At 34.6% G+C, this 27,102-nt stretch overlaps 2 protein-coding genes and 1 long non-coding RNA gene across 3 annotated transcripts in view; 2 read left to right on the forward strand and 1 right to left on the reverse strand.

Annotated features, from left to right (window-relative positions):
• Positions 1-3,296, forward strand: part of LOC146539760 (uncharacterized) — a 36,279-nt gene extending 32,983 nt beyond the window's left edge. Inside the window, exon 2 of the mRNA XM_085207584.1 lies at positions 337-3,296. Within this exon, the coding sequence (XP_085063710.1) occupies positions 337-725 (389 nt within the window). The 3' untranslated portion in view covers positions 726-3,296. The remainder of the gene's footprint in view (positions 1-336) is intronic.
• Positions 3,297-7,679: 4,383 nt separating this feature from the next.
• On the forward strand, positions 7,680-13,970 carry LOC146539761 (uncharacterized). The gene is made up of 2 exons (XR_014879439.1): positions 7,680-12,537; positions 12,988-13,970. It is a non-coding gene; the product is annotated as an uncharacterized LOC146539761 (long non-coding RNA).
• A 4,609-nt stretch (positions 13,971-18,579) lies between these two features.
• Positions 18,580-26,372, reverse strand: LOC146539762 (saccharopine dehydrogenase-like oxidoreductase). Its single transcript, XM_085207312.1, has 10 exons — positions 26,317-26,372; positions 23,838-24,003; positions 22,523-22,710; positions 22,108-22,237; positions 21,662-21,776; positions 21,331-21,399; positions 20,600-20,836; positions 19,833-19,983; positions 18,934-19,028; positions 18,580-18,762 (listed from the first exon to the last, which is right to left on the reverse strand). The coding sequence occupies exons 1-10, from the start codon at positions 26,317-26,319 to the stop codon at positions 18,663-18,665; spliced, it is 1,254 nt and encodes a 417-aa protein (XP_085063438.1). The 5' UTR covers positions 26,320-26,372; the 3' UTR covers positions 18,580-18,662.
• Between the last annotated feature and the right edge of the window lie 730 nt (positions 26,373-27,102).

A 27,102-nucleotide genomic window follows, 5' to 3' on the forward strand; every position in this document is an offset into this window, starting at 1 on the left:
ACCGATAGGACTACCTACACGCTGCAATAGATCGTATCATAGTCTTAAATTTTTTTATTGTACATATGATAAAATACCAAGTTTTCCTTCATTTTTTAACTACAGGCTTTTCGCCACTTTCAATACAATTATTAAAACATGGCCGGCTGAGTGGAGCAACTCAAGATCTTGTTTTACCTTTCAGAGCAGAGAAATGAAAATAATTCAAAGATATAGTAGGTACATTCCCTGAGTAGGGATCGAACCTACAACTTATGTTTTTACATTAAGACTTTAAAATTTGTCCAAAAAAACAATACTAAATATAACGTCTAACATTGCATTATTTTGTTACAGCACCTAAACTGATGATACCTCCTTCGGACTTCGTCAACCAAGGCGTGCTGGGAAGTCCACAGGATGGTCTACGTACACCCACAGGCAGTCAAATACTGTCGAACCCACTACTAAATCTAAACAACACAGGCCGAACTAACTTCACTAACAAGCAGTTGACAGAACTGGAAAAAGAATTCCACTTCAATAAATACTTGACTCGCGCTAGAAGAATAGAAATAGCTTCCGCATTACAACTAAACGAGACTCAAGTAAAAATATGGTTCCAGAATCGGAGGATGAAACAGAAAAAGAGAATTAAGGAGGGCTTGATAGTCGCGACGGACGTAGCTCCCTCTACTTCTCATCCTAACGTAGGTTCCAACGAAAACAGTAGAGAGTCGAGCTAAGTGAGAAAGACTAATTTAGACTACTGACTTATTTAGTTTATGTGCATAATGAGTGATTAACAGTAAACTTTATTAAATTTTCCATATCATCACCATTTAAATGTGTTTTTTGGACGTAAATAAGAAGTTATTGTTTGATTTTGGGATTAAATTATTAAATTTTTTTCAAATACAAAATATATATGAAAGTAACATAATAAAAGTAAGGCGGCTTGCCTTACTTTGTGTAACTCGTGTTTTTCTTTTTTTATATTTTCTTCTATCTATATTCTATATTTTGTTTTTATAATAGTTTTTTTATATAATTCAAGTTTCTGTTTTTTAATATTTACAATATGTCTGCTTATTTATGTGCAAATATAATAAAACTCAATTGATAAAACTTTTAAAATATAACATTAATACAATCCTAGCGCTGTACATTTCTTGATAATGATTAGATAGAATGTTATGAAAATGTCTTAAGAATCGTAAATAATCACAATCTTTCTAGTTATCTATTGTAGGATACAACTATGAACAATAGTACAGTGGTAAAAAATATTTATATACGAATCTATTCGCAAATATAAATATGATATTTATAGTTTTTCTTAAAATTTTGACTTTAAGAATCTTGGTTTGATTATGCATAAGGCGTAATCAATACAATTAAAGATTTTTTATGATGAAAAAAATATATATTATGAATTTTGCCAAATGAGACTACGTTGTTGTATCCAACGTTAGATGCACTAACATATATTAATTAATTTCTATATTAATAATGTATATGTTACTAGTGTAATATTTAAGTGCTCAAATTAAACGCTAATAGTGTTTTTTTTTATAAAAAATCTACTTTTACTACTTTTACTTTTCTTATACAGAACTTTTTCCTCCACAACATAAAATAAGAAACATTATGTTGTCAAATTAGATCTTTGATTATTACAATTTTGATTAACACATTTTAATTGAAACTCGAACGGAATCGTAATCGTTTCTTTTTAATTACTATTACACATTTTTTGAAAACCTACGTTTCAAATACTTTGCAGAAGTCCGTAGTTACGGGACATTGACCACAGATCACCAATAAAGAGTTTCGTTTAAAATATTTTTAACGTTTTAACTGACCACTGTCCCTTTTATCCCCGCCATACTCACATGTAAGTAATTTTTAAATTTAAAAGATTTCTGAAATATCACAAGCGCTCAATAGTAAAAATACGTGAAGCAAAATATTTTTAAAATGATTATTTTAAATATATTTTACTATATTTTTTTTGTCAAAGTATAAAGAATAATTTTTCAGAGTTAAAACAAAGATACGCTCAACGTACTAAACCTAAAAATCTGTTACATAATAATACATATGTAACATAACTGACGTTTTATGTCAGTTTTGTCAGTCCATCCCATTTACTTTTTTAATATCCATTTTATATGCTAGAACCTGTTCAATTTCTAGACGAAAGTGTTCAGCATAGTTTGTGTTCTTTAATAGTCATAATAAAGCAATTTTTTTTTTGCTGGGAGATTACTTAGCAATTAGGTCTATTTTCGTAGAACAAAATTTAGCTTAAGTTAGTTGTATAATATAAACATTTTTTTTCACTAATTTCGCATATTAGATGAACTCATTTTTGTAACTTATTGCTTTTTTTATTTTGTTTTTTAACAAAAAGAATTTTTGGATTTATTTTTTTTTGTCATTGTATTTTTTTACTATGTAATTAAAAACCAAAGCTCATTTTCTTTATTTATTAAGCTCGGACAGCAAGAAGTTTTTGGAAATCAAATGAAAATTCGCTTTTTGCTGCTACGACATGTAGAATAGGGGTCATTTTCAAATTATTGCTTGTACAGATCATACAGACATTATATCTCGTTCTACAAAGCGTGGTGTTAATGTCCGCCACTCAGTACGCAAAATTAAGCGGTGCACGGAGAACGCAATGTCTGAAGATTAATTTCCCTCTGTCCACCTATTAAACCTATTAAAAAAGCAAAAAATAACTTAAAAAATATTTATTTTTATATCTATCTTTACGCGTATACTGTATCAAGCGATGCAGTCAGACGATACAATGATAAAGTAATCCGCTTTTGTTTTAATATAATGAAACAATTTCATGTGTTTTATATTATATCTATGAATTATCAAAACTCGATAAATTAAAATAGAAAACATTAATAATTTGAAGCGAGCGAGCCAGTAGGTAGGTGGTTAGTTATGGAATAATTTGAAAATGACCACATAAAAAAGCCTGCATTTATAAACTACTCTCAACTTTGTGATCGATATTAAGATCGATCTTGAGTTCCGGTTTTCATTCAAAAAATTATAATCGATGAATGAGAACGGCAACTCAAGATTGATCTCAGAGTTGAGTGATTTATAAATACCGGTCGTAGTACCTATAGTGTAGTGTCTATGTAATGGTATAGTTGTACAGGTTACAAGATATAACGTATGTATATTATAACTATTGTACATATTATATAACAGCGGGTACGTTTGTGTGTAAATTTTTTGTATTAAGTACCTTTTAAATTTATCAATAAAATAATTTTATCTATTTTAAATTGTATTTTCTTTACCTTTTTATTATATATTTATGGCATTATTTTATTTGAGTTATCTTCAATTCTCTATGATAGAGGCGAGAAAATGAAAATATTGAATAAAAATAATGAATTTCATTCTCCGAGTGAGAATTACGACAGCCTCTACTTTGCCAAATATTAACGTAAGAAAAAGATCTATAAATAAAATACAATTCTAAACAATCTAAATTAAATGTTACAAAATATTGAATAATAATAATGGTTATAAACGCAGCTTTATAAACTATCTATACTATGTAGAAAATAGTTTTACTTTACTTATTATTTTGTCTGAAAGATAGTACGATAAAATATTAAATTATTTATGTTACTTAAATTCAGGCCATCGAACGTAAAATCAGGCCCTAAATTATAAAAAAGTATTATAAAGTCAAATACTCTTTAATTTCGATGACGTATTAATATATTACAAATTATAAAATACAAATATATAGCTGTTAATACAATGGTCAAATTAAAAATTACATAGTTACATACATATGTATTAAAATTTCCAGATTAATAAAGAGTAACAGCTAGCGCCATCTCTTATTAAGTAGTGGTTACTGTTATACCAAGAGCTGCCCTCACAAGAAAGTGATGTTATTTAAGCAATGCTTACTTTAAGATTAGTTAAGACAACGATAGATGGCGTTACTTCACTTAATATAGATAGTACCAATTATTTGCTCCTAAAAATTTTAAAATTAAGTTTTTTCATTATACAACATTCGGGGAGTCTCCGAATACGGGCTATTGACTAAAAAGTGGGCTATCTAGTAGAGGATGCATACTGTAATTGCTTTAATCGACACCACGCAAGCGGAGTACACGAGGACTGGTGTATTTCATAGGTTGACTGCTGCCGTACATATATGAAATTATGCATAGCACACTTTTATTAGTATGTTCCTTGTTTAATAGTCCCATTTGGGAACCTTTCGAATGAACTCTAATAAATAAATAAAATAAAATAATATATATCATATTATAAGCTTCTTCAGGTTAATAATAGAAACAACCATTCGGTTCCAACACTTTATTGATAGATACCACTGTGCCGTAAAGTAAGTGTATTTGCCGAGGCTCGGGCAAGGAATGAATCCCGTAGTAGTGGATTTCATTCGTCCGGCGCTTGCGCCGGGAAACAGTACAGGGCGGTTGCCCTTCTTCTGCGGTGTCTCGCGGCGGCTATTACGATAGCACACCTGTGTACCTCCAGGCTCTCTATTCTGAGGTCGCGCTGGATGGTGGTGTTCCGAACGTAATAGGGAGCCTGGGTGACGCGCCGGAGGGCGACGTTTTGGACCACCTGTAGGACCTTGCGCTGGGGCGCACTTGCGAGCGCGTACCAGGCCGGGGCGGCGTAAATGAATCCCGACTACTAATTCCATGCCTTTTATATTATTAGTCAAATCAACAACTATCTTGACATATACAATTATAACAAAATTGTCTCATTTGACTTCACAAAATATTATTTAAAAATTTAAGCCAAAGAAAATAACAACTTTATTAGAATTATTATACCATAATTCTAATAAAGTTTAACAACAAAATACTAATAAAAACAACTTTACATTATAATAAATTCACAACGCTAACAGCTCGGCCTTCCTTTACCTTCGAGTCCCCTCGAAAAATGAGAAAAAAAAAATAACCAAAAATTAAACAGACATTCATGTATATAAAACTTAATCTTCTCGGCCATCTTGCAATTAATTGTTCCTACAATTACATATACAATTAAATAATAACACAAAAAGAATAAAAAAAAAAACTTAAACAACACAGATATATCTGTTACACTCCTTAGTTGGCTTATCAGCCTCATGTGTGAACAGGTTATGATTTTAGCCAGGTGTACTCATCATTTGACTTATCGGTCTTATGTACACCCAAACTAAAATCATATTACATCAATTTCTTACTCACTAAACTATTCTAAATCATTATCATTATCATTATCATTATCATTATCATTATCATTATCATTATCATTATCATTATCATTATCATTATCATTATCATTATCATTATCATTATCATTATCATTATCATTAGCATTATCATTATCATTATCATTATCATTATCATTATCATTATCATTATCATTATCATTATCATTATCATTATCATTATCATTATCATTATCATTATCATTATCATTATCATTATCATTATCATTATCATTATCATTTTCAATTCAATATCTGTTACACTCCTTAGTTGGCCTATCGGCCTCATGTGTGTACAGATTATCATGTAAGCTAGATGCACTCATCATTTGACTTATCGGTCTCATGTGCACTTATACTTACTCATCATCATTTTCATGTTCTAAATCTCTACTCAACATGAGGAGATTCATATCACCTCACAATTGTTTATTTATCATAATCATGGTCATTATTATAGTCAATTCAATATCTGTTACACTCCTTAGTTGGCCTATCGGCCTCATGTGTGTACAGATAATCATGTAAGCTAGATGCACTAGCTAGATGCACTCATCATCCGGCTTATTGGTCTCATGGGCACCTATAAGTATAGTATACTCATAATCATTTTCATGTTCTAAATCTCTACTCAACATGAGGAGATTCATATCTCCTCACAATTATTTATCCCATCACTAAAACTATCAACTTTACCACAAACTCTTCCTATACTCTTTATCAACTTTCATAATCATTCAAAACTTCATTATTAATTTCGACATTTGTTCAATTTCTTTCCTTGCTCAATTTCATCACTTGCGCATCTACTATTAACTATATCAAAAATTAAACCTTCTAAAGACTAGTCAACCGAGTCAATCAAGTCATCATCAGTATCATTTAAACCGATCCCGATTATAAAATATCCAAGGAAACATTTTTATGAACTGAAAATACTCCTTGATATTTACCACTTTTAGTAATTGAGGTATGATCCTTGTAATCTTGCTACAAGTTCTTTTTTTTTGATTTACCATTTTTAATCTTAATATCGCGTTGAACCCCAACCACCTAGTAGTCACCTACTTTGTAGTTATTAAATTCAAAATATTCTTTAATTAAAAAAAACTTATTATAAGCACTCTTGAATCGTCGCATGAACATATAAACAAAAAGCTACCACCGGCTCGGAAGGCAGTTCTGCTGGGAAGAGCCGGCAAGAAACTCAACAGTTGCTCTTTTGAAAGTCACTGGTATATTTTACTGTTATATTGGCTGGCAGCTATCCTGCACTACATTCCATACATGTACATCCTTTAAATATTCTTGTACAGTGTAATAATCTTTACTTGTTAGAATTTTTTTTGTTTTTTTTTTTCAAATACTTTAAATTTTGGAAGTGGCAAACTTGGAACACAGCGGAATTTTATTATATACACGTATACTCAGACCGATAAAAGCTTTATTAACTTTTTGGAGGCGAAAACTTGGCGTAACAAGCTTATTTTTATTTCTCGTTCCTATCGTATGTCCATCACTATTTTTACTATGACAATGTTCATTTTGTCGGGTTTATCTTTGAAGACATCTCGCAGAGAATCTCGCGCTCTTTTAACCTTCTTACGCCACTGTTATTTATTTTCTTTATTTTTTCTGATCATTTGTTATTCGTAAATTTACTTCTTTTCTTTTTTTTCCGCCGCCTGAGTATTATTTTCATTTCTATTTTCTTGACAATTATGTTTAACATTGTTGTTATAACATTACTTGTCCGTTTGTACGGGATGTAGCAACTGCATTTAATACACGACTGTTCTTATGCGTTTCAATAAATTCTTTAAAGCTTAGGAAGCTTTTACTCGTGAATGAAGGAACTATCAAATAAACTAAAATAATGATTTAGTAATTTTAAAGTTGTTTTCGTATTTTTGACAGCATTTATAGTAATAAATTTATTATAAGCGTCTATTATATATGAGTTTCTTTAGAGGCATTAATAAAGGGAACAATTTTATATTCTACAGTAAAAATATTTTGTTTGTACATTTAGTACTTTTGACTGGAATGGATAGACACTTAAAAGGAATAATAGAAAGCAAAAATGTCTATATCTTTTAAATTTTCTTGTCTGTCTGTCTGTTTGTATATGATTATGTTTATCTCGGAAAGTGCTGACCCGATTTACTTAACTTACACGAATTGCGGTTTTAACTCAGCATAACATCTAATCATCTTGTTTTAGCAAAATCGGTTTATAAATAAAAACTATCATCATTTAAATGAATTTAAGGCATTAGTTCGCCTACGAATATATAGCAATCTACACCTATAGTTATACTTAACGTATATTTTAAATCGACTTCCAAAAGGAGGACGTTGTCAATTTAACTATTTTCGATTCGATATTCGATTCGGGTATATATAGTTGGGAGACTTCTGTGCTACAAATGTCAACTGTCAAATATAGTACTGCAATGTGTCAATGTCACTGTCAATGTCTTCCGCTCCCGCTCTTTTCATTTTGTTATTAAGTTACTAATTTAAGCGGGAAGACATATTTGGCCCTCATATACTTGAGGTTACACGTGTTGTAGTCGATGTGATTTGTTACTAGATTGTTAATAGATAATTATTAGCAAGTTATAAAGTAATTTAAATGTTTTAATTAATAAATATTGTGAATTGGTTAAAAGAGCTGCTATAATTAACACTGAGTAAATACCTATATGTGTTTTCGAATGTTGTTGGTGTTTTATATAGGTTTCTAGTTATTTAAACTTCAGTTTATAGTTATTTTGATTTTTAATAAATAAGATTGTATTTGTAACAATAGTGTTGTATAGTTTTCTTTTGATATTTCACTTCTGAAACCTAATTTCAGAAGTGGGATACCTATCTAAGCCCATCAGGCCAGATCCTTGTACCTTATAATTTTGTTATTTTTGTGAAAGCAAATAAAACACCAGTTTCATCATTTCTCTTTTCTTAAATGATTTATTGCCTATATAGAAATACAGTGTTAGATATGGGTGATGCTGGAAGTAAATCACAAAACAAATCACGTCGACCGGACACGACACGTGGTCGCGGTTAGCGAGATAGGTTAAGTCATTTGAAAGCCATGTTATGGAACTCGAGCGCTAAGGGTGTCTCGAGCGCTCGCGCTGGTGCTTTCATGGTGCTGTTGCAGGACATTCATGCCACCGCCGTGCCGCTATGAGGTGCTTCTGCTCCCACGACAAGTGACGCGTCCCCGCGCGTCTCTTGTACCTCTGCTGGCGATGTGCAACGCTTACCTGAGCGTCTTGGTGTGCCTCTGCACGCCCTCAGCTCGCGATGCGCGACGCTTACCTGAGCGTCTTGGTGTGCCTCTGCACGACCTCAGCTCGCGATGCGCGACGCTTTCCTGCGCGTCTTGGTGTGCCTCTGCACGCGCTCAGCTCGCGATGTGCGACGCATTCCTGCGCGTCTTGGTGTGCGTCTGCACACCCTCTGCTCGCAATGTGCGATGCGTCTGCGAGACTGCTTGCGATGCGGTCCCCGCGCATATCTGCGCGCCACTGCTCTCGATGCGGTTCCCGCGCGTGTCTGCGCGCCTCTGATACTGATGAGCGACGCGTCCCCGCACGTGTATGCGCGCTTCTGCTTGCAATGCGCGACGCGTCTCTGTGTGTCTCCAGGTATCTGAGTGCCTCTACTGGTGAGCATTACAATGCATTTCTTTGGAGATTAGACAAACTTGAAAAAGGTAAACAAAATAATATTTCTTCTCATAATTCAACCTGTCATGCTAGTTTGTTAAAAACAAATTTAAATGATTAACTGTTAGATTTGATACTTTTCCCAAAGGTGCATTATCTGAAAGTATGGCCTCTGATACCTCATCACCTTCTCAATGTACTTCAGGGGTTACCTAGGGGTTGTACCAAGTTAGCCTGTAATCTTTCTGATGCAATAAAATCTTTAAATAGTTGAATAATACAAAACTATTTTATATCAAACTGACTTTGTTATCAATAATATTGAGCTATAGTGTGAGGAGGTGGAGAGGGTTAGAAGTGCTAATAACTGGAATGATTCAGAATGTTTATCACATGACTCTGGGCGCCTTAAGGGTGATGTTCATGATTGAATGAGTGAGTGAGTGATTACTGGTGATCATAGGTGGTTGATGTTTTATGCAGGCTGATTCTGAAGAGTCCTGCGGTTGTGCTTAGTGTGCTAGAGGAGAGACGGGTGCCAGTTTGCCTTGAGATGATTCTTGTCAATGTATATAGGGCTTAGTGAATTGAATTAAATTCTTGATATATGGCGTTTCGAGCTTGCCAGTTGAGCATAATTCATAGTGACTAAAAAAAAAAAAGAAAGACAAGAGATTCATAGCTTAATAATTGGGCGTCCGTTACACAATTCTTTTAGATTGGAACAATTTTATTGTTGGTGAAGGGGGTGTGAGTAACATTGGATAAGGAAACCTAGGAATGGTAGCAGTATGACTTGTAACCTTTGTTTGTTCTGAAATGTTTGTTGTGTGAGGGAGAACCAATAAACTGTACCTTAGAGAGTGAGTAATACTGTTACTTTGTTGGAAGGAAATGGTTTTGTTTCCTTGGCTATTGATGAGCTCTCACTTGAAGGGTGAGTAATACTGTTACTTTGTTGGAAGGAAATGGTTTTGTTTCCTTGACTATTGATGAGCTCTCACTTGGAGGGTGAGTAATACTGTTACTTTGTTGGAAGGAAATGGTTTTGTTTCCTTGACTATTGATGAGCTCTCACTTGGAGGGTGAGTAATACTGTTACTTTGTTGGAAGGAAATGGTTTTGTTTCCTTGGCTATTGATGAGCTCTCACTTGGAGGGTGAGTAATACTGTTACTTTGTTGGAAGGAAATGGTTTTGTTTCCTTGGCTATTGATGAGCTCTCACTTGGAGGGTGAGTAATACTGTGACTTTGTTGGCAGGAAATGGTTTTGTGCCCTTTTGGCTATTGATGAGTTCTCACTTGGAACTGACTTGATAGGTGTTCCGAGATCTTGCATGCCTGTTCTAGCTATTACAGATGCTGATGTTATTGTATGTAGAATGTGTGTGCTGTTATGTACATTTGGCTTAAAGTTGTTTTAAAAAAAAAAGATTTAATCAATTAAAAAGAGATTTGGTAATAATTTAAAACATATTAATTAGTCTCAATCATAAAACAAATAGAATTGAGTCACAGTGGATATAGAAAAATGTGTGGCTGTTAGGAGAGTTTCAGGTAGACTAACTATGTTTTATACTAATGACTTATTAATGCATACATAGTATTGAAGTGATGCAATGCTGCAGATAAGGGTGCAAACCTTGTATATAACTTAGGATTTATTAAATTAAACAAATTAGGATTATTAATATTTTTAATTTATGTGCAATTGCAACAATTGTCTGCTATAAGATTGAAATCAGAATGAGTAGAATTTAATTTAATTGTTGGATTAATTGAACTAATAAATTTTACATAACAAGTAAATATAAAAATTGTAAATTTTATGTTAATAAAACCAAATGTAATATTTTCATGCCTAATGGTAGAATGTATATGGAGACTAAATATTAATAATTAATTAATTACATCTGTAACATATGTTGTAGGTAACATTCTGAGTAAATAAATTCAGCTTCAAAGTTAAAATTCCAGTGTCAAATAAAGTTACATTGAAATCATTGTTATTACAATTAACATGCAATTTAGTAGATTTGAATAAATAAAGACCCATCAATTATTACCTAGTGATTGATAAAAATGTAAATTTCCTAAAATAAAATTTGTTTTACAAATAGTAGGAAGTGAATTAAAAGCCATAACATACATAGACATAATTTCGGTTTCACAAATAGGATTACCGATTACATCAAGTTCATTAAGATTACTACATAAATAATTTTTGCTAAGACTAACTTTACAACTATTACTTATATAACTGAGGATACAATATTTAGACTTACCTCTATTAATAGCTATATAAGTAATTGGGAGGGATTATTGTAGCAAAAGATTTCTGTGTATTACTATTATGAGGTTACAGAGTTTGAATTATTTTAAACAAATTAAAATGGGAAATTGAAACCAGAAGAATGTTTATAGTAAATAATAATTTATCGTTTATGATATAGGAGACAATTTCAGACAACTTAAATAGTGAGGAGTAAACAATGCCTAGGAATGTCTATTGAAGTGTCTGTCCTGGTCTGAAGTGTGAAGTGTGTCTGAAGTGTGTGTCTGTATTGAAGTGTCTGTCAGCACATTCAGCGTTTGGCAACACATTAATGTACCACTTAAGTTATTAGCTGGATTCTCTTATGTACATAATAAATAAATTTTCACATTATTCGATCGCCGGTGCCATTAAATGTGCAAACAACGGTAAATATGGGAAAATGCTTATCTTCCATATGGGGTGGGGAAAAGCTTAAAGTACATGAAATTGTCAGCTATCTTGAAGAGAGGAGTGTAGTATGTATGTTGGAGAGTGCAATTCAAAGTGTGTATATGTGTTGATTGTGGGGCACTGAAAGGGTTGAATGTCGGAGGATGCTATCTTCTCCCTTTGATTGATGATCACACACGGATAATTTGGTGGTGGTGGTGGTTATGAATATTTTATGTAAACATGTGTTGAATGTTGTCATATTTTATGTAAACACATATTGAATGTGGTCATGTTTTAGAATATGTTGATGACGTGTTGATAATGCGTTATGATGGGATTCAGTTACTATTAATACTCAAACGAGAAACCGATTTTCCCATAAAATTTCGAATATGTTTATTACTCCAACAGAAATTGAACATGTTGGTTGAATTATAAATAGAGGTCAGGTTAGGCCGAGCTCCTAAGACTGAGGCAATTAATAATTGAGTGGTGGTAGTTAAACCACTCGAGGAGCTCTAACATGGTACAATGGCATGGGGATTAGTAACTGGAAATTTGTACAGCCTTTTTCATTGACAAGTTATTTTAACTGTATTGCACTAATTCTTGCTTTGTTGTCTAGCACAATTTCTTTCTAAATCATTACATGCTTACATACATACAGACCGACATTTTATTTTTCTCTTCCTCCATTAATTCTTTTTCTAATTGTTTAATTTTTGTCTGACAACCAAGGTGGGGCTTAGTGTACAATACTGGTGTAATGTGGCAGTTTGTTTATTGAGTTCAATTGGATGTGTGGTCCCTTTGGGCACAGACATGGGGTTGGGTTGGGTGTTTTGACTTTGACTTGTAACAGACGTTTGGTCTGATAAGACATATGGCCTGAGAAATTTTGACGGGTGTGTGGCCCTAAAAGATTTTGTGAAGAGCGTTTGGCTCTGAAGGATGTTTGGTCCTTGCTGACATTATGGCCTTGTGGACCATGTGACATTCATGTGGACGTTTGGTCCTTGTGGACCATGTGACGCCCATGTGGACGTTTGGTTCTTGTGGACATTTGGTCCTTGCTGACATTATGGCCTTGTGGACCATGTGACATTCATGTGGACGTTTGGTCCTTGTGGACCATGTGACGCCCATGTGGACGTTTGGTTCTTGTGGATATTTGGTCAAGGTGGACATTTGGTCCTTGCTGACGTTTGGTCATTGTGGACCATGTGACGTCTATGTGAACGTTTGGTCATTGTGGACCATGTGACGTCTATGTGAACGTTTGGTCATTGTGGACCATGTGACGTCTATGTGAACGTTAGGTCATTGTGGACCATGTGACGTCTATGTGAACGTTTGGTCATTGTGGACCATGTGACGTCTATGTGAACGTTTGGTCATTGTGGACCATGTGACGACTATGTGAACGTTTGGTCATTGTGGACCATGTGACGTCTATGTGAACGTTTGGTCATTGTGGACCATGTGACGTCTATGTGAACGTTTGGTCATTGTGGACCATGTGACGTCTATGTGGACGTTTGGTCCTGGCAGACAGAGGGGACGCCTTCTGACTGTTCTGTTCACAGGTTCCAGAGTTTGCTGCACCGGACTGAACATACTTGGATATGAAGATTTTACAGGGTTAAAAATGAGAGCTCTCGAAACTTTTTATTTTTATATCTTTTGTCTGTACATTTTGATTGCCTATCCGTTTATGTTGTAATGTTTAGACATTTATAAACTTAAAATTTTAGATGATGAAGACAGCGAATATGGTACTACTGTAGAATTTTCATCAATACAGCCATGAAACGACGCTGATGACTTTGGGGCTAATCGGGATGCACCAGCATGTGATCAGGCAACTGGATCAGCTACGTCGGGGACGACGCAGGGTCAGAATGGCCGAGTTGGGAGACTTCTGTGCTACAAATGTCAACTGTCAAATATAGTACTGCAATGTGTCAATGTCTTCCGCTCCCGCTCTTTTCATTTTGTTATTAAGTTACTAATTTAAGCGGGAAGACATATTTGGCCCTCATATACTTGAGGTTACACGTGTTGTAGTCGATGTGATTTGTTACTAGGTTGTTAATAGATAATTATTAGCAAGTTATAAAGTAATTTAAATGTTTTAATTAATAAATATTGTGAATTGGTTAAAAGAGCTGCTATAATTAACACTGAGTAAATACCTATATGTGTTTTCGAATGTTGTTGGTGTTTTATATAGGTTTCTAGTTATTTAAACTTCAGTTTATAGTTATTTTGATTTTTAATAAATAAGATTGTATTTGTAACAATAGTGTTGTATAGTTTTCTTTTGATATTTCACTTCTGAAACCTAATTATATATATATTTTTTTTTAATATGCAGTTTTTATTTTACAAAGAGTATTATAAATCCTCACCAAAATAAATAATTTATTAACATTTAAGGCTGTTTCTGAACGAATCATATTTATTCATTGACATCAACACATTTGACCGTCAGTCAATTCTGGTTATTAAATGAATAACCATGTTTTGCAATAACTACATTCAAAATAAGGTTTCTAAAGTTTTATCACTTTCAAAATACACTAAATCGTATTTGTTTTTTTTTTCAACAATTGCCGCCTAACAACTTTTGGAACTATCAATTTGAGTCTATTATGAATAACTATATACCATTCCTTTTTTTTTTATAATTTTGATTTTTTTCTTGTAAATATCATTTCAATTTCACTTTCGTCTAATATACGCTTTATATTTAAAATCTCGCCATCTGTCTTTTGCATTTCAGTTACTTTCTGTTTCTATTCTTTTAGCTAAGTTGTTATTTTGAAGCCACCATCTTACCACCCGTGTTATTAAAATCTCTTTTTTTTTTAAAGTCGTTTGCCGGCTGTAATATACGACGGTGATGATTTTTTTTAAGTTGATGTCATTTCTTTAAAATGAGTTAAACCTAAGCCCAACATCCTAATTGAAAGTTATTTACTATATTAACGAAATAATTCTTCATATTTTTATTTTATCACTCGAGTTCAATACATCGCCAACAACACATGTTATTTTTTTTCAAAATTTTGCTCTACAGTCGCTTCTATCTTATTAATATTTACTACATGTTTGGCCTCCATTAATTGTACTCTAATCCTTTAATAAAAGGACATGTTCTTACCAACTGAGGTAATACGCACGCTTTCTAACACACGCACAGCCGTAAACGCTATACGTAGAAACGTACGAACGAAATTTGAACAGATTTCTAAAATTTAATAACTTAAAAGCAGCTCGGATTTTATAAAATTTAAAGTTCAGACTTAAAAATATTTAATTGATCACGATTTTTTTTTTTTTTTAGAATTCATAAGGTTCACTTAAGTTTATTAAAAATGATACAATCTTGCTACTCTTATAAACTCTTTTATATACACTTTACATGATTCAATATTTTATTCTGTTTCTAATGGGACTGAACTAACTATATTTTTATTTATTTTTTTCACCACCGCTTTCACAACATTTTTTTTTTTTGGAAAATTATTTTTTTTTATATCCGCTTTAATTAGTACAATACCATTATGCACTGTAAAATTATGGCTCAATAATTACTGGATATTTTTAGTAAATTATCTTGTATTATAAGAATTTTAATATTAGTCGAAACATTTTGAATTTATTTAAATTTTCATTTTGAATTTAAATAATCTATAGCTTACCGATAGTTTTAAGTATTTACCAAAACCTTTCAGCGAAACGTAAATTTCGAAAATCATATTACTTATTTCTCATTAAAGAAAATCGACTCAGTGATTTTAAACAAAAGGCATCTATTATATATTTATTAACTTAATTATTATTATTTTAGCATTTCTTTGTAACCATTTACAAATAATACAAGTTATTAATGATTTTAAATATTCATATTCCAACTTGCTGAATTTCAAGTAGGCTAGTAAATCTTCTGGAACTACAAAATTTCCAACTTGTACTCCTAATCGTATTCTACAATCCTCTGTAGCATCAATAATACAAAACAATAGCCTTTTTACCCTACATTTCACATCTATTTAATAAATTCATTTCATGACAATTTCGTTTCTAAAAGTTCATTATATTTAGGTTTAAAGTAGACGTAATGAGTAATTGAGTTCCTGGCTATTTATACTTTAAATAGTTTTCTATTCTCGTTAACCAAATATCCAAAGTTTGTTCTTCATTTGAGCGGTTAAATTCGGGAATCGTATTAGAAGTATTCGTAGGTAATATATGTTGATAGAATTGTTTTAAGTAAGAGTAGGTTAATTACTTCTTTAATTATGAATGTAGGTACTTCTTTATCAACGCTAATTCATTCTTTTCGTACGAACGGAGTCGTATCTTCTATTCCACATCCACTATCAGAACTAGATGATTCACTCACCAGCATTCTTCTTCGTCGCTCGTGACTGCGACGTGGCCTTAATTAAAGTTGATAACTGCAATTCGCTCGAAAGGTGACCTCGAAGCTCGATGATGCCATCTCAATCGGTATCTGCTAGACGAGCGCGAACTCAGCTTACGACCCAAGATTGGCCCACGTTCACGTTTGCGTCTTCTTACACCTTCATGATAATTTCAATTTACACTCGTGACTCAATCTGAAACTTACACCCAGTTGTATCAGTTTACAAAATAAATAAGTATATAAAAAACAATAATATGTCTACCTATTGTACATAGGTATCTTAATGCATACTGTTAATTTCAATTAATATAAAGATAATAAAAAATAATTGATACTGGCCTTAATATAACCTTTTGATGTGTTAACGTGGAAACACTCGCCACTTCTGAACTATAAGCTTCTTCAGGTTAATAATAGAAACAACCATTCGGTTCCAACACTTTATTGATAGATACCACTGTGCCGTAAAGTAAGTGTATTTGCCGAGGCTCGGGCAAGGAATGAATCCCGAGCAATCGTGTTATCTTCCTTCTTGCTCACACTGCGGGAGCGAGGGGAGCGGCATCAGGGAGAGTCCCTATTGCCGGGTATCACTCTGCACCTATTAAAATGGGTGCGTCTTCGGGTTGTGGCTGTAGAGGCGCTACTTGACCGAGAGGGGAGTAATTTTAGGATAGATGGAGGCTAGGAGGGGGAGGATGAGCTAGAGTCGCCTGGGCGGTCAGCCCAGCCGGGTGAGACCCTCGGCTACCCGAGAGAGGCCCAGCTTAGGCGACCAGCGACCGAGGCGACAGCTCAGGAATCGGATGTTGGGGGGGAGAGGAGATCCCTGGGGAGACGGCGCGCATCTGGTGGTCTTGAGTGCCACGGGGCGATATCCTTAAGGTGCAAGTGGTCTGATACATCGGCACGGCGGAACGCGTTGGACGCGAGCCGGCCGATGTTCTCCTCCAGGCTTTCCATCTTGAGATCGCGGTGGAGCGTTCGGTTGCGGACGAAGAATCGGGCCTGGGTGACTCGCCTTAGGGCAGAGTTTTGGACCACTTGCAGGATGTTTCGTTGGCGAGGGCTGGCAAGGGAGTACCACCCCGGTGACGCGTATGTGAGGCGAGTCCTCACATATGTCTTATAGAGCGCCAGTTTTGTTCGCAGCGGCAGGTGCGAACGAAGAAGAGGACGCAGCAGGAACAACGCTGTCTTGGCGGAGCTGGCAGCTTTGCGGATGTGCCCCGTCATGGTCAACCTCCTATCTATCACCACTCCCAGGTAGGTGGCGTGGGGGCTCCAAGGGATCTGCTGGCCCTGTAGGCTGAGCGGAGGAGGCAACTTGAGATGCGATCCGAAGGAGACGATCTGAGTCTTGCTGACGTTGATGGTGAGCCTCCACTCCGCTAGCCAGTTAGGCAGCAGGTTGAGGGCCCGTTGGAGCTTGACGGCGGCGTGGGAGGGGTTGAGTGATTTCGTGAGGAGGGCGATGTCGTCCGCATACAAAGCCAGCGTGGTGTCCTTAATCGTCGGAACGTCATCGGTGTAGCTGGAGTAAAGCGCCGGGGACCAGGTGCTGCCCTGCGGCACGCCTGCTGTGGCTGGGTGACTCCTGGAGATGCTTCCTTCAACTCTCACACGAAAGGTCCTGCCACGGAGGAAGGCGGCTAGGACGAGAGCGAGGTGGTGAGGCATGCCGGCATTGAGGATCTTGAGGAGCAGTCCAGGGTGCCAAACGCGGTCGAAGGCGCTGGCCACATCCAGGAATGCCGCTGCTGGGCTCTCCTTCCGGTTGAAGGTAGCGGCGGCGAAGTGGAGGACTCTTGCCACTTGTAGCGTGGTTGAGTGTCCACTGCGGAAGCCAAACTGCTCGGGCCGCGGCTGTAGGTGCGGCATGAGAAGCGGGAGGGTAAGCTTCTCGAACAGTTTGGCTGTAGAACTCAATAAGGTGATAGGGCGGTAGCTCTTTGGGTGTCGCGTGTTCTTCCCGGGCTTAGGAATCGTGATCACCAGACCCTCTTTCCACGCCTGATTGAAGTAACCCAGGCGCGGAATGGCGCTAAAGAGTCTGGTGAGGCTGGCGATGTACTTTGGCGGGAGGTGTCGGAGAGCCCCGTTGGTAACCCCGTCCTTGCCAGGGGCTTTCTTCGGTTTCAAGCGTAGGATCTCCTTCTTTACAGATGAAGGTGAGAAGAAGGGTGGTGGCGGTTGAATCCCGACTACTAATTCCATGCCTTTTATATTATTAGTCAAATCAACAACTATCTTGACAAATACAATTATAACAAAATTGTCTCATTTGACTTCACAAAATATTATTTAAAAATTTAAGCCAAAGAAAATAACAACTTTATTAGAATTATTATACCATAATTCTAATAAAGTTTAACAACAAAATACTAATAAAAACAACTTTACATTATAATAAATTCACAACGCTAACAATATCAAACAGTTACATTACAAAAAATACATAATATTTAAGAATTGATTTTGTTTTTTTTTTATTTCAGCTAAATTTTCTCTGGCTTTACACTTACACTTTCTTACTGTACAAAAAATATTGTTATATTTTCAATCACTATCAATAATTTCAAATTTTATATTGTTTTCTTGTAAATGTTTTAAAATGCTTGTGTTTCTGAAGGCGATTCCCGGTGTTAATACTCCACCGCTAAAACAAATGAAAGACATAAAAATACTATATTTATACAAATCTCATAAAACTTAAAAATGAAGATGAAACAAAAAGAAAACTATGAGCAGAAAAGGCTTTTAGCCACTAGGTCATCTCTGTGTATCTTACTAGGCAGAAGAGAGCATAAAAAAATCCTAAACTACTTACACATTGGGCATTTTGTGTTTTTCCTTTAAAATCATAATAGCAGATAATATAACAGTGACTGCAGTCCCCACGTAGGCTGGATCTACGCCTGAAACCTAAAAAAATAATCATTTTTTAGTATTCTCCTTCGGATCTAGGGAAAAATCTCTTGGTCTGTAGCATGTATCACATTCTATTAAATTTCTTTAACTTTGGCTTAGATTACAGTGGTGCTGGTAGGGCCGATCTAGTTGAATCTACCGGGTTATGGAAGAATCCCTATGCACTTCTAAACTCGGCCAGTAGCGGTTAAGGAAAACAGCGTGAGGTTTTAGTGGGTATAATGGATGGCCACATCTGCTGGTGCAAGAGGCAAGAGCCCTACATAATGAGTCTCTAATTGGACTTTGTAGCCATGAAGTGATTCATTCATGTTTTACCTTTCAATTTTATGAAAGGGATACCTAAAGTAGTCGAATAGCAAAAAACAAGAACATTTATACATTTGTAGCTCCGTCCACCACCGCAGGGCTCCGTTCTCTCTGACTATCCCGCTAGGGATACAGCGTGAAGCTATTATTACTAGTAGTACTAGTAGACGTCATAAAATATCTTTTATCTTAAAAATATTGGAACCGAGATAACAATGTATAAAGACGGCTCCGATGACGCCCCACTTGCAGCTCGAGGAAAGAAACTAGGAAGAGGAAAGAAGTATTACCACTTTATATAATAATTAATAGTCCTGGTCTTTAATATGAGTTCGATTACCTATCGGACAAAAGGCAGCGCTGAATGCCGCTACTCAACACATAATATCTCAGAAATTAAGACTATACGTAAAGAATGAGTGTCTTAACGCGTCTTATACGCGAGATACAGAGAGAAATAACAAACGAAATAATAAAAACAATACTTACACTAACTCTCGCTACAAGTTTCTTATTCATTTTATCAGTAATATCAGTATCTTTGTCCCATCCACTCCCAATCATTTCGTATTGGAAACAAGAATCGTCCATTACTCCTTCTTTAGGATCACCGTATGTTACTACACCGAAAGAACACAGCCTTAAATATGAAAGAATAAGTAAGTATACGGCTTTGAAGTAAATTTTGATTTGAACCTTGGACTGGTTAACTGTTTTGTAAATTTCTAATTAATTTAATTAATATAGATACATTGTTTGTTTCCGTAGAGGCCGGCGTTGAGCTCCGCCAGTGGGGAACACAGTGTCTTAACACTAGGTTCCCTTTACCTACCCTGCGGTGTGCGGGATACAGCTATGGATAAAACTAATAAAAAAACATTTTTTGTTTCCATGAACCTAATGCTTCACGTATATCTAAAAATACCGCTTGCGGACAGTGTTGTGACGTCATTTCATTGAATAAATATTGTTCTTAAAACCAGTATTGTTAAATTATTTTTGTACTGTTTTAAAAGATTTTAACATACACTTGTGATTTACTAGTCTTTTTAAATTTGTATCGAAATAAGCAAAAAGTCAAAAAAGAAGCTGGGTCGTTTAAAAATTTAAAAATATCATAGTTGTCCTCATAACTTACCTTTCTTACTTACTTACCTTTCTTTACGTTTGTACTTTCTACCTACCCTGCTATGTGGGATATAAAACCATGGCGCATCGGCAAAAATAAAAAAAAATGCAAAAATAAAAAGAAATACCTGGGATACTTGAGCATAAAATTTCTAGTCCACGACATTTTACTAAGAACAAACAATAAGAATGCAGCAATAATAGCTCCTGTAGCTGTAAAAATTGATGGGAAAGTGATGTACGGACGGTACTGCAAGGTTCTCTTCCCGGTTGAGGCAAGGTGGCGACGTGTTCGAGACACTACTGAGGAATCTGCGCCAGGAAATGGAATACACCACTTGTTTAGATTTTTGTGAATTATGCATCTGGAAATTAATTACATTATTAGTTGATTCAAAATGTAAATTTGTCATTTGAGATTATTATTTAATTATTATTTATTCTTTATTGCACAAAAAAAATAAAAAAAAATGTACAATAGGCGGGCTTAACGCTAACAAGCATTTTCTACCAGCCAACCTGTCATGTGGGAGAACAAAAAGTGTAGGCGTGCAAAAATAAAAAAATAAAAAAAATAAAAATAAAATATCAATTTTGAAAATACATACAGATATATAATAAATACAATATAATATAAACAAACTAACAAAATATTATATATATATACACAAACATAAATACATATATATATATATACACTATATAAAAAGAAAAAAATAACTACATATATACAACAAACCATTATATACATTTAAATGAATAATAGTAATTTAAAAATAAATAGAAAAAATAAATAAAAGATTAGATTAGAGAGATTAGGTATAACAAAAAAAAATAGTGGAGACTTGATAATTTTTACCTTTGCTTTATTTCTGGTTCCATTTTGATCGAATTTTGTCGCACCTTACTTAATGAAATGTAAGCCATGCTGAAATAGTTTTCAAAAACCTATATTACTCAGTTAAAACTGTCGTGTTGCAGTGCCACAAACGTAGACTATAAGCGCAACGATTGTAGGTTACTAATTCGAACTCAAAAATATGAACATACAGATATTAAAACAGCTTCACGCTGTATCCCGCACACAGCAGGGTGGGCAGAGGGAACCTAGCATTAAGATACTCCGTTCCCCACTTTGATTTTTTTGTCAGATTTCCTTACGTACATTAAAAAATATGAAAGGAAATTACCTATTTATAACGGACTCCCAGCTGCTGTACCGCACGATGCCGTTGCGCCGGCTCTCCGCCATCATTTTGGGAGGAAAGTGGGTTATTAGGTATGATTCCACCAAATGTAATGTACCTTTAGATAAATATGATAAAAAAATCATACGAGACTTAGTTTGTAACTTCAAATTTCAATGAAATATTGGACTGTTTTGGCGCCTCGAAATTAATAAATCTACAAATTATGACACAATTATGAAGTACCTACATCATACATGCCCGATTCTGTTCAATTATGAATCTGAACCTCAAATGAATTTAGATTGATTTGTTTAAACAATACGAGATATATTAAATGTAATTTTTTCTTTCTCCTTTTACAAAACAAAGCGCGACGTTGAGTTCCGTTACTCAACACGCTAGGAATTAAGTGTAGGTATGTAGCTTAAAGTTTAAGTAAAACATACCATTAAAATGTTCTTCCAAATACAGCACTCCCAAGTCAGCGGGAACACTGCTCAGGCCGCAAGCATTTATTATAAAAATGTTAGCTTCTTTTGCTTTTTCATCATAATACTGCTCTAAGCATTCTATAAACTAAAAACAATATAACACATTACTTATATGATGTATATTCATATATATTTTTAGCTTCTTCCGCATATAGCGATAGAAAAAAATTCCGGGTGGGAATCAAACTCACCCCAATCGTGGCATTTACAGTCAATGCCGCTGCTTTAAGACGGTGAAAAAAAATAAGATCAACTTAAACTATTTTTAATCAACTAAAGTATATTACTATACAAAATGGATTATTACCTAGGATTTATTAGGATGATATTTACATTCTATTCTTACCTGCCACGTTCTCTCTATTCTCACCTGTGTCTCTCCGCTGACATCGACGTAGTGTGTCTGACACTCTATGGCACTGGACACTACACTCTCTCCGTACTTCACGAACGGTCCACAGCAGTTTATTAGCACCTCTGCCTGATTGCACATATTTTTTAAAGACTCCTTGTCATTCACATCAGCTATTATTATTTTCGTTTTAGATAAATCTGCACCTACAATAATAAATAAATTATTATAACTTCATTTATTATTTAGTTACATGCTGTATCTTGCAGCTGGGTAGGCTGGAACCTAGTGTCAGGACACTCTCTTCATTACTTTCCGTTTAATTTTCGAGACATTTTGTATGAGGGGCTCTCTTGTTGTGTCAATGGATCAGTTCTTGTTACCTGAGCGAGCAAATGAAACAAATTCATTACCCCGAGTAGGAGTCAAACCCATAACTATACAGTCAAACACAGTGCCGCTCCGCTATGACGGTATCCTTATATATGAATTATGAATGAAAAAGGCGGAGTTAATTCAAGCCAGTAGTTCCAGAGATTAGCGTGATCATCCCAACAAATGCTTCAGCTTTTTTTTTAATTAGCCTATCGCCGTTCACTGATGAACGTTATTCTATTTTATTATTTCTTAAACAACAATGTAAAACTCTTAGTTATTTCCATAAAAACATAACAAAACCTCATATAAAACGTACTTTACTTAAGAAATAAAAAAAGCTTATATCTCTTTACGCTAAATTGAGATTTTACAAAATAATACGTTTAGATATAAATCGATAAGATAACAAAATGTAGTTTTTTCTTATTTTCTTGCGTGATGAGATTAATAGTATAATTAGTTAGTTAATTGACCATGACCAAGGTTGTGTAGATGCTGACGGACGCCTCTTAACTGAGATGACTAGGAAAAAAGTGGACTAAGACAGAATTTATATTATTTTTTATTTTTCACGCTGTATCCCGCACATAGCGTAGAGTCGGTAGTTGTTAATGCGACAGGTTGTAGGCTAAATTCCCACTCGAGGAAATGAAATATTTAATGTTTTCATTTCTTCGCTTTGGTTTCATGTCGAAGCAAAACGCAGAGTGGCGTTCCGCCATCAACACGTAATATCGAATTCGACAGATGTCGGGAATGGAAGTGTCTTAATGGGAACGGAGTGTGATAACACTAGATTCCTAGGTTCCCTCTGTGTATCCTGCTATGTACGGGATACAGCGTGAAGCTATAAAAAAATTAAAATCCATCCTAAATGGACATTCAAAAAAGCTGCAGAGCTGTAATATTTGATTTGTTATTTAAGTATAGTAAATTAAATAAATATAAACCTTACCAGTTTTGTTAGAAACATCTTGTAAAACAGCCTCCAACTTATCCTGGTCCCTCCCCGCCACAGCCCACGTGATCTCGGGATAGCTTCTGCCTATCCTGCTCATTTCCTTCACCACATGTTTACCAGTGAAGCCGGACGCACCAAACACTACAATGCTTATCCTCTCCTTAGAAACAAAAAATGTACGTTAATCTTTTGGATACCATACTTTTTTTTACATTAGATTCTCTTCTATTTAAAAAAGAATAAACAATATGCCTTAATCTTTGATCAATAAGGTTTAGATTACCAGAGCGAATAAATATATTAAATATTTCATTCACCCTAGTGGTAATCGAACCCACAGCCGTCGCGACCACTTAAATCATTTACGTCTCTTTTAGGAAGTTTTTGTGTACTGTAAATATTTTTGCGTTTGCAAGGTCCTGCGCAGACACAGTTGACTATTCAGTCAATATTATGATAATTGGGTATTTTTATTAAATTGTAAAGCTGCATTTTATAAGAAATAAACTACTATTAAAATATTAACATCCTATATCTTATAAAACAAAGTCGCTTTTCGTGTCTGTCTGTTGTTTCTAACTCTTCTTCTTCTAAACCACCCAACGGATTTTGATGCGGTCTTCACCATTAAGTCGAGTGTTTTTCGTAGAAGGTTTATATATAGTTTATTATTTGTACATTCTTATGTAAATTAACATAAATACGATAAATGTGTATAAAGTCCTACCCGTTGAGACACTTTCGCGCATGCGCTGCTCTAATGGTAAGTACTACATAAAAAAAATGTACTGGAGTATTGTTTCTCTTAATAAGATCTACAAAAAAGTCCGCGAGAGCATATTCGTATCTTTTAAGAATAACGTGTAGTGATCATTTTTCTGTCTAAAAATAATAATTTCAATATATTTTTTATTGTGAGGGATATTTTTCCATAATGGTATTAATCCTTATCCTTTAAAATACTTAATTAATTTTCTACGTTAAACGAAGATAAAATTTGCTTTTTACACTATTTCGAAATTGCGAATAATTTTAGAGAAAAACGCATTTAATTGTTGACACATCCCGCCTTTGACACATCAGCTGTATGTTACTCAAGTTTCACTTATCCCTTACTCTCAGCATATAAATATGTATATTAGTTACGTTGGCCATTTAATGTAGACCAAAACTGTCTTCTACTGTTTTTCATTTTGATAAGTACTTTAGAAGTTGTTACAATATTCAAAAAATCCTTGCTGCGAAACGGCTCGCCACTCGCCATGCGTCCGCCGTGCCCGCTTGCCTTACACGCATCGGTGGTTCAGAGGTAGAATGCTCGCCTGCCACGCGGACGGCCCGGGTTCGATTCCCGACCCATGCATTCTATTTAATTTTCCTCACAGGCAGCCACGTCGTGCTTGCTTTTCATCAGGGACAGAATACCCCCTTCAGCATTAACCATAAGCTCGAACAAAAAAACCCGGCTGCCTCTATAGCAACGAAGATTTAGTTAGATGCGTTTGCACTTATTGGATAATTGGAGTTGAATGTATTATTTAAGCGCGATATATTTGGTTTCACATTTTTTGTAGTAGTTAGTAATAGGTAGATTTTTGTTTATAATTTCTTCCGTTTAAAAATAGTCATTTAACTATCTAAAAATAGTCATTTAAATATATTTTAATAAGTACTTGAAAAGATTAGTAACACAGATTTTAAATTACGGTACCTACTAAAAAATCCTTGCTGTGTAAAACAATTGGAAAATCCTTATTGAAACTACGAAAATGCGGGTTGCATTAGGGTTTAATTAATTTTCACATTATCTTAAGTGTTTGCAAACATACATTACATGAATAATCCAGTAGTTAAAGCGGGCGAAGCCGCAAGAGGGTCGCTAGTCTAAAAATAAAATTTATACAAACTGATTAAGGAAATATGCAAATTAAATATATTTTGGTTTTTACCCATTTAATGGTAATGAATAGTGTTTTTAATTATATTTAATTTGAATGTATATAAACATAAAGTCTACGTTTACGTTTACGTACGTTATGAACGAGTGCAAATTATACGAGGACGTAGGTAAAACGATAGGTAGGACCGGAAAAGATTATGAAGCTTAAAAATTTATTATTATGACAGAAGTAGATCAGAAACAAAATTTAAAGGGTCGGCTTAGTGCGAGTCGTACTACCTACTGAGGCTTCTGTACTAATTGCAAAATTGTAGGCCAAGAAGGACAACTTATTAAGGTGGACATACTTATGTTTAACTAATACACCATTTTTTTCTTTATTTATATCGGAAGTTTGTACTCCGTTTAAAATTTCATAGCGCGGCATAAACAACAAAGTGATCCTGAAAGGATTCCTTTTGATTATAAAAAGATAATTAATATTTCATCTTTCAAAGAGCTAATGTTGTTAATAAAGTAAAGCATGGAAAATTGTAATAACGCAGTAACGTAAAAGAAAAAATAATAACGTACCATTACGTTAACGTCTCCTTGTAGAATGAGGTTAGACTTGAAGGAAGGCTTTTGTTGCTAACTTAGGCTGCGTGCAAACGTCTTTTTTGTAAATTAAATCAAAATCAGCTTCACTCTATATTCCGCATACCGCAGGGTTTGCTGAGGGAACCTAGTGTTAAGACACTCCGTTCCCCACTTTCCGCCGCATTCTGGAGGCATTACGTGTATGTACCGATACCGATTAATATTTCATTCATACACACACACATCTTCCGCCATAAATGCGATAGCGACAAACAACGGCCATATTGCTTTAATAAAAAACTAAGTCGTTTGTAAGCACCCTTATATACTCTACGTGAGCTGGTTTCCTCATATACAATCACGATGTCTGTAAAAGGCAAATTATCTTATAAGCCATTCATTTAACTCTTATATTACTTACTTGCAATTGGAAGAATGCAATTACTTATAATGTCTATTTTTCTTATGTTTACTATATAATCGATGTAGAATTGAATACCAGGGTTTACTGCCTATTTAATTTAATTAAAGTTTATTTTTTGAGATAAAACACTTCGTTTTGTACTTTCCATTATAATTTAAGAAATACATGCTGAGTGGCGGAACTCTACTTTGCTGCTGCTAAACGGAAATGAAAATCACAAAAATATGATTGAACTGCACGCTTTTACTAATTTTAAGTCCTTGCCAAAATATATACCTACTATAAATATCTAAAAATATACTATAAATATTTTTAGATATTTATAGTAGTTATATATTTTGTCTAGAAATAATTTT

This window comes from Heliconius melpomene, chromosome 3 (assembly GCF_056956725.1).
Source record: "Heliconius melpomene rosina isolate 202511_hmr_F chromosome 3, ASM5695672v1, whole genome shotgun sequence".
In the NCBI taxonomy this organism is placed as follows: domain Eukaryota; kingdom Metazoa; phylum Arthropoda; class Insecta; order Lepidoptera; family Nymphalidae; genus Heliconius; species Heliconius melpomene.

Bases quoted from the DNA above. Each gene is read 5' to 3' on its own strand.
- LOC146539762 (XM_085207312.1), bottom strand. The intron at 21,777-22,107 runs GTATGTTTTACT...ATTTATCTAAAG, and splicing joins TTTGGAAGAACATTTTAATG to GTACATTACATTTGGTGGAA. The intron at 20,837-21,330 runs GTAAAAATTATC...ATTAATTTCCAG, and splicing joins GAACCAGAAATAAAGCAAAG to ATGCATAATTCACAAAAATC.